Source organism: Protobothrops mucrosquamatus, unplaced genomic scaffold (genome assembly GCF_001527695.2).
Source record: "Protobothrops mucrosquamatus isolate PMUCROS unplaced genomic scaffold, P.Mucros_1.0 scaffold319, whole genome shotgun sequence".
Lineage (NCBI taxonomy): Eukaryota > Metazoa > Chordata > Lepidosauria > Squamata > Viperidae > Protobothrops > Protobothrops mucrosquamatus.
The window spans coordinates 656,175-664,738 of record NW_015386658.1 but is presented as its reverse complement, the minus strand read 5'-3'; the positions used below and the strand labels follow the sequence as shown (position 1 = coordinate 664,738).

Sequence of the window (8,564 nt, the reverse complement as noted above, 5' to 3'; positions counted from 1 at the left end):
ATGCAACCGTCTTTCTAAAGCAGTCTCCATTTTGATTATTCCTGGCTTGGACTGGACCCTGGTGAAGATTTTTCCTTCAACACTACGGATATCTAAAATGTAATGCATTTATAGATAGCTGGAAACTGGATATAGATAAGCACTGAACGTTTTGGGAAGAGGAATTTTGAAAAGGTTCGCAAAAGACTTCAATTATCTCCACGTGACTTTTATAAAAATATTGTAATATATTCAGGCAGCATAACCTTTACCCAAGGATTTTAGAATGCAATACAAAATGGGGTATTCTTCCATTGTCTTCATAACTATTCTTTGCAGCAGGCCAAACTGTGAAAGTTATAGAATTATGAACGTGGCTCATCCTAGTCCGATATTTTAATCCAGCCTTCCCTGCACTACACTTCCAATTTTCAAGCCCGAAAGTCTATTATTCCCATAAACTCGTTACTGAGTTTCTCTAGTCATTTTATTAGAGTAAGCAACAGGGGCCTATTTAGGTGTTTTTACTTTAAAAAGATGTATATAAAAAAGATTTAACCAAGATAAAACCCAGTCGCCAAACGTTTGCACTATTAAGATTTCTTCCCAGCTTAGCTTTCGAAATATATATATTCGCTCGCTGTCCTGCGAAAACCGTTGTCATGAAAATGCATAGGACATGGGGAACATTCAGTATACCTTACGTCCTAATGCGTTCAAGAGCATTTACTCTATATAGCTATATAGCTCTCCCCCCACCCCATCCCCCAAAGCGTGCCTCATGCTTAACTTCCCCGCTCCTCTCCCATTTCCTATTATGCCGTTTTCCCGCCCTCTTCCAGCTCAGAGAAGGGAACACCACACAGCCGCGCGCCTGGCGCGCGCGCGCGCGCATGCAAACGACGCCCGCGCGCTGCTCCGTGACCCATCTCACTGAACAAAGGATTCCTGTTCGCAATCTCTAGACCTAAAATGGCGTCAGTTCAATCTCCCAACACCATAGAGATAAAGGAGAGGCCGAGTCAGGAAAAAAAGGCGGACGGGAAAGGCGAGTGGGTAGAGCGGCTGTTTTTTCAGCATAAGGCCTCTCTTGCCTATCGCGGCATTCTGACTCGCTGGTCGTAGTTCTGAGTCTGGACAGGGTGAAAAGCCCGGCGCTTATTTGATGATGGCGACGGAGGAAGAGACTAAGATTTCTAAGAAGGTAATAGAGGTGAAAGCTTCTTTAAAGAAAATTGCTTCTTCGTCGAATTGCTTCAACCACTCCAAGGTGCTCGGTTGGTCGAAACGTAGCGCCTTTCCAACCGTGAATAAGTCACCTTCTTAAGCAGTCAAGGCTAGGCGAATCTTCTTCTCTCAGTCCAGAGATACACAATAGCTCTGAACACGAAGGTTTCGGTGACCTCTCGTCTCCTCCTTTTGAAAGGTTAAATGTAGGAGACCTGGATTTAATTTTAATCTGCCAAATCTCCTTAAAAGACCAGACCCATTTTTTCCCTTCCACGTTGGGCTTGTGATAGTTGCTTCGGGAAATGCCATTGCACCCAGGCGATCCTATTTCAAAATAATAGCAATAATCCCTGCTACTCAGCATTATTTTAAAGGGGTTTTCGCTAGCAGTAGGAAAAAACAAAAATGAACGAATGATAATCAATCGTAACTGAATTATTTATATATGTTGATACAGACATACAAAGTGTAATAGTAACAACATCTTGGGGGGGGGGAATATAATCCGAATTACTGTTCTGGTGTTAAAACATTGTCCAAATTTTCCAAAGAACAAACAATTGTTATGAAGAGAGTTTTTATAAAATGTAATATGCTCAGCATTCTGGTAATTTAAATTTTTGGCAGCTGTTACATGGTATTAGACTTTTAAAGGATCTCTTAAAGCACTCTCTTAAACGTTTATTCCTTCATACTACTACTAGTTTTTCTACCATTTTCTACCAAATGCTACCATTCTAGCATTTGCATTTTAAAATTTTCTCCATTTTTCATTCTTTAATAAACATTCCCTTGAAATAAGCACATTCATCTTCTATCTTCATCCTTGTACCAAGCATTGTTTTTAATGCTTCCTGTTAGTGTAACTTTGCATGCTTCTGTGGCAATCTGTAATGCAGTTTTTGTATTCCTAACAGTTTTCATAACGTCTTTCCTTGTATCCATTTTCCTTCATTTATTTCACACATTCCAAAATACAGTTCTTGGTTCCACTGTTTGGCTCCTATAACTATCACTGAATATCAATGATAAGATTGCCAAAAGTTGGCATTGTGGTTTAGGACCATATTGAGGTAGTAAATTTATGAAAACTGAAATAAGCTCTAAATCTCCTTTCCCAAACCTTAACAAGAATACAACTCGATTATGAAGCTTACTGATTCATTCCTAGAACTGTGAAGTCCATGATCTTTTGCTCAGAAACTAATTCAGATGGGTTTCTTTAAGTTCTACAGTACTAGCAAATCTGATGTTACCAGTAATTTATGACACTACATCTCAAATCTCCAAATGTATTCATTTGAATAATTTATGCATTAAGTATAATGTATAATAATGTTAATATGACCAATCTCCTAGCACAGGGGTGTCAAACTGCTGGTCCGCAGGCCAGATGCATCACACCAAAACTGAGTCCACCCCATTGTCGGCAATGGGAAAAAAGTCACGATACATCGCAACATGTCACGTGACGTCGCGAGTTTGACACCCATACCCTAGCATCACCTCCTGCAACTTATCTACTAGAGAGTAATATAAGAGCTATCCAGCTCACAATCTATTTAATGACATCAGAGACCACTTGTAAATCAATAAAATCAAAGGAAACATATTTTCTGTATCCAATCTCAAGCATAGTTCATTCTGTCTCTGTTTCCATTTTGCAGAATAGCAATGGTTTTCACAGTCCTTTGCTTTCTGGAGGTTGTTTTAATTGCTTATAAAATGAGATGATCCGATTATTCTTGGTCTATTAGTACAAATAAATAACTAAGCAATACTATCAGAAAAATGTAAAATAACAGTATAAGTTTTAATCTACTACAAGTAACATAAGATCAATGAGTTTTACTTGTTGCAATAGTTGTTTGACTTTACTTTGTTTTTCCTGTCTTTGTGGCTCAGTGAAAAAGCTGTTTTTACCAAATTTCTGTGTTATGCTTAACTATACAACAGAAGTTGATGCCTTTTTTGAAACTGGATCTTAAACTATTCAGAGAAATTGTTCTTGTTCATTCTTGTTCAACTACATTCGTTGATCCCCAAGTATATCTTAACTATGATGTATTTGATTTTTTTTCCAGTCCTTTCTGCAGGAAATGCTGGAAATCCATAAAATTCCTTGTGCTCGACAATCATTTCTTTATGGAATATTGGGTGGTCTAGGTATAGGGCTTGGACACTTTTTGGCAACTAGTAAGTAAAAATAAAGACCTGTTAACATATAATTATATGAGATTGCATATAGTTTTATTTTTCCATTTTCCCATCATACTTTCTCACAAATTACCATGTGCCATCTATGCACCATTTTAATAACCACAGTTGACGCATCTTTCAAAGTAGTGCTTCCTTCTGTCACTCTGCATTCCTTCCTAGAAAAAGTACATATTGTCAACAATCCCTAAGGTCTGAATATTGGCAGTAAACTTTAAACTTCTAAATATTAATTAAAATTAATAGTAAAAGAATTCAGTGATCAGCCAGTCTGTTGCAATCATTAACTAGAGTCTAGACAGTCTTATTTCAACAGTTTGCGTGTTTCTCCTTTGTTTCTCCTTTATCAATTTAATATGCTCTTTGTGCTTGCCAAATAAGTGCTTTGCAGTGATGATCTCAGGTTTATTGCCTAGTTTCACTAAATCCCGTTCAACTAAAATAAGTATCCCAACAATGATCTATTGTTACCTTAAACTTCAGAAATAATTGTATTTTGGATTGATTATGTTTTACTGTTGATTTCCTGCCTTTGTGTTATTGCTGCCTGATCAATACACGTTCACTATGAATAAGATAATTCTTTTCTCATCATCAGGCAAAGTGAGACGATCCTATCACTTGGGAGTAGGAGGTTTCTTTGTGACGACGTTAGGATGCTGGTGGGTATGATGATTCTAAAATTATGATAGCTTACTGTTTTAAGATTGATCATGCTCTAATCATGCAAACATTTTTTTTCTACTTTTATTAATAATCACACTTGGTACTTATTTATTATCGTTTGTGGTAAGATTTCCTTATTACCTGGAACAGATGTACTTTCCACGCATCAGTCTGAATTTATACCCAGTTCTCATTGGCAACAATAACCACATTTTCTTACATAATTTCCATATAGAACTTGGGTTTATTTCATAATTGGCATCAAATTGTGATTCTGAAATTGGTTGTTGTGAGCCACCCAGAGTTGTTTTTTGATTGGCAACCATGGAATTTTTTTTAATCAAAGTAAATAAGCTTAAAATTTCCAACTAGTTGCTGTTCTTTAAAAAAGGCTATTGCAATGAAAAAAGGGGTAGGCATATCTGTTCTCTTTTGTTGTGTAGTAGTGGGGAAAGCGTTGGAAATAACTTCCATGGCAAGATCTTGTGGAAGTCTGACATTTTTGTACTGACACAGAAAACAGAAATATATAAATAACCATAAAATATTTTTACATATAGGATAGAGCAGTGATGGCGAACCTTTTAGAGACCGAGTGCCCAAACTGCAACCCAAAACCCACTTCTGCATCGAGTGCCGGCTGGGTGTGGCCCATTGGCTGGGCGTGGTTCATTAGGTGGGCGTGGCTACGGTGGTAACGGCAAACTGGGTGAGACTAAAAAGTTCAATCAATCAATTCCAACTTTGCAAGATCTATTTTTTTCCACGAGAAGTTGAAATTGACTGATTGAACCGTTTTTGGGTTTTTTTTGGCACATGGCGACGGAGGCCTAAAGCGAAAAGGTTTTATAAAACCCAGCTAAAGGCCTAGGACTGGGGCGACGGTGCACGTGCCCACAGAGGGCTCTGAGTGCCGCCTCTGGCACCCATGCCATAGGTTCGCCACCACTGGGATAGAGAAAAATGTTATGTAGCATGTGCTTTTTAAGTTTTAGTGTATGTCAGACAACAGCTGGACTTCTTATTCTCTCTTATCCATACTTTTATTTTTCTTCCATCTAGTTTTTTTGTAATTGCTGAAATAAAGCAAACAAAATATAATAATGCAAGTGATAATGTGCTTTTTTAAAGGTTCTATTGTAGATACAGCAATGCAAAACGAAGATTCCAGCAACGCATGGTTCAAGAAGCGATAAAAAACAAGATACTGTTTGAAGGAACTGAGTTTGATCCTACAATGAAGAAGGAAACAAATCATGAAAAAAGCCGTTAAGTTTTGGCAATGCCATTAAACTATTTTGTACCGATTATGTGCAATTACAGTATGAACTTTACTGCAATTTGATAAAACATTTCTTTATTGTGAAATTCAGTTTTTTATTCTCATTTTACCACTGTATGTAAATATGCTGCTTTGAGAGCATGGTAGAAATCTTTCAAAGTAACGCATTCTAGCAATGTTTTTTCTGATGAATTAAAAATATAGTAATAGCACATTGAAAGCTTTATCCATTGGACAAAATAGCAAAAACTAAAGGACAATAGTGGTTACTTTGCTCTTAATGAAGTACAGCAGTCTTTTTTTAAATTTCTCACAGCTACTGCCTGTGTGCAATTTCCCTGCTGTTCTCAGTACCTATTTTAATAGGAAATGGAAAAGCACTGTTTGCCTGAACTCATGTTACAAAGTACAAATATATTTTGATGCTAGAACTTTTGATGATCGTGCAAAATATTTACCGGATTCTGTTAGCCATACCTCTGTTCTGTAGATTTCAGTCTTTTTCTAAATTGCTATTTGTTTTTTGCCTTTTTAGAATTTTTCATCTGTAAAGGTGCAGTGTCTGAGGCCCTTAGTTTCTAAGAATTGTTGCTTGATTTATATACAGTAATGCGCATGGATTTTTTTTATTTGAAACATTTCCACTGATGAGAGCCAGATGTAGCTGGATGACATCGGGCCAAGTCATTCCTTCAGTCATTAGTGCAGGCTTTGCATCAAGCTGGTGTATGCATAGCATGTATCTACCACCTATCACTTTTTTAAAATTGGCATTCTTTGTTATAAAGGATCCAAATAGTTGAAAATACATTTTACCAAAGTATACTAGAATATATTGTTACTGATCTCTTGATGACCTACTGATCTTGTGGAATATTTTATTGCTAAAAGAAAATGATTTGTCTCAATTTTAATTGAAAAAATGTACACCTAGTAAAAAAACATAGTATGTTCAGTTAATTGCATATTGGTGTACAAAGTATTTGTAAAGAACACAATAAATTAATGAATGTATGCTTTTAACTCAGTACCTTTTTCCAATGCTTTCAAGTGCACTAAGAAATCATGTAGTAAATATCTAGCAGAAGATGCTGAGTTTCTTTGCCTAGCAGTCATCAAGTTGCAACCACTTTTTTTTTACATATCCCAAACTCTGTAATGATTAATAAATCTTACTAAATCTTAAATAAGAGGTCCTTGATGCTCTGGGCTTGTTTTCTTGCATTTAATTACCCAAACTAGGTAACATCATCAGTGCTAGCAGATCTGCAAGAAAACAAGCAAGCTCGGTGAGCATCAAGGACATCCCTCATTTCAACCCCGAGCTGCAAATATTCTCCTTTATTGGTAAATCTTAGGTTCAACTGATTTTTGATAAGGATTGTAAAGACTGTTGGCACCTGTATAACTTGTCAACTGGAAATATAGCATTTTTTTTTGTATTCATGTCCATCAGTCTAGAATCTAGGCATGTCCAAACTCAATCCAAATTAAAAGGAATATAATCACTAATAGGTGTTTTTATGCAGCAGCTTGCATTCCACTCTATTATTTTCCCAAGCCTGGGAAGTAGCTTTAGCCAAGTTATTGACCCAAAGTTATGCAGCAAGCCTTTTGGCAGCGAATAGGACTTGAACCAGGAACTTCCCAGCCCGAATCCAATACCTTAACTTTTATATTGCACTAGAACATGGTATGAAACACTCCAGAACATTTTGTGGAGGCTGGTCTGTTTTGTTATAAACAGTTAATTCTTGGGAACCTAAAGAAAAAGTAACTAGTTAATTCCATTTTCAAGTTATAAGCCGATAGAATAATAGTATTTACATGTTCTACATTTTGGATTTTAGTCCATAACCTCGATTAGAATAATAGTATTTACATGTTCTACATTTTGGATTTTAGTCCATAACCTATTAGGAACCAGGTTGCACAACTAGAAGTGAGCAGCTGGTGAGCGAGTGAAACCATCCCTCCCGATCTGTGGGAAAATTGTCTTCCACACTGATGCCTGGTGTCAAAAAGGTTGGGGATCGCTGGCCTACAACACATTTGTTACTTATTCTGAATTTATATGGCCTATCTGAAGTAACTGCAGCTAACGAAGCATAAAACAGTTAACACGTATAAAAATAAGACTTGTAAAATATTTATCTGCGCTAAAACACATAAACAAAATACAAAGAGGGACTTGCTAATATCTTGGCTCTAAAGCCCAAGTAGCATGGTTTTCAGGCTCTTCCGGGAAGCCAAGAAAATTGAGACCACCTGAAACTCAGCAGGAGCCTTTTTTCACAAGACTTCCAACAAAGGCATTGTCTTTTAGGTCCCACAAGAAAATATTGTTTCATATAAGAGATCTGGAATATATATACACTGCCAGATCTGGTAGAACAGGCAGAAATCATTGGTTTTAGGACCGTCCCCCACCCCGGTTATTTTGGCCTTGTGCTGTGCAGGGTTTAAAGGTGACAACCAGCACACCATTCGGAAACTTATTGAAAACAAATACAGCTCACTTCAGCGGCATAATGCCTGCATTGCTGCTTTCTGGACTACCTCATTTTTGAATGTTTTTCAAGAGCATGCCTAGGGAATACATTGTAGTAATCCAACTAGGAAGCAACTACTAAGGCATGAATTACATATATTGATCTGAATTACGTATATTGATCATATATTGATCTGGTGCAAAGTGGATGTGTGCAAAGATCCTACTAGCCATGTTGCCACCTGCTCCTTGAGCCAAAGCCAAGAGAATTGTGAAATTATGTAGTGTGTACATATAAAATAGCTGCCCCAAAATTTACTTTTCAAAAACCAAAGTAGTTTCCCAAATGTTTTCTACTTTCTCAAAGGGACTTTTTAAGGACCAAACACATCCCTTCAAAAAAGGTGTTTTCTTTACAAGAAAACCAATTTTGATATTAACATGTCCACGGGTATCACATTGCGAACCCTCATGAATGCAGACTGCTTCATTGGGTAGTTTTCTAGAAAAGTGTATCTAGGAATTTGTTCATGTTAGTAAATATTGTAGAATAATGCTGCTAAGTTTGAACAGAATGCATGCACTAAGCTCCCAAAAATCCATCCAAAGCATTCCAAAATCTTTCTTAGCCCAAATATGAAAGGGAGAGGAATAGAAGGGAAAGGCACAAAATACGACAAATAAATTAGGGAGAAATGA

General features: G+C 36.9%; 1 protein-coding gene across 1 annotated transcript; it reads left to right on the top strand.

Moving 5' to 3' along the window:
* Nucleotides 1-926: 926 nt before the first annotated feature.
* LOC107286735 (cytochrome c oxidase assembly protein COX20, mitochondrial) lies at nt 927-6,397 on the top strand. The gene is made up of 4 exons (XM_015815150.1): nt 927-1,183; nt 3,294-3,405; nt 4,025-4,088; nt 5,224-6,397. The coding sequence occupies exons 1-4, from the start codon at nt 1,145-1,147 to the stop codon at nt 5,363-5,365; spliced, it is 357 nt and encodes a 118-aa protein (XP_015670636.1). The 5' UTR covers nt 927-1,144; the 3' UTR covers nt 5,366-6,397.
* The last annotated feature ends 2,167 nt before the right edge of the window (nt 6,398-8,564 follow it).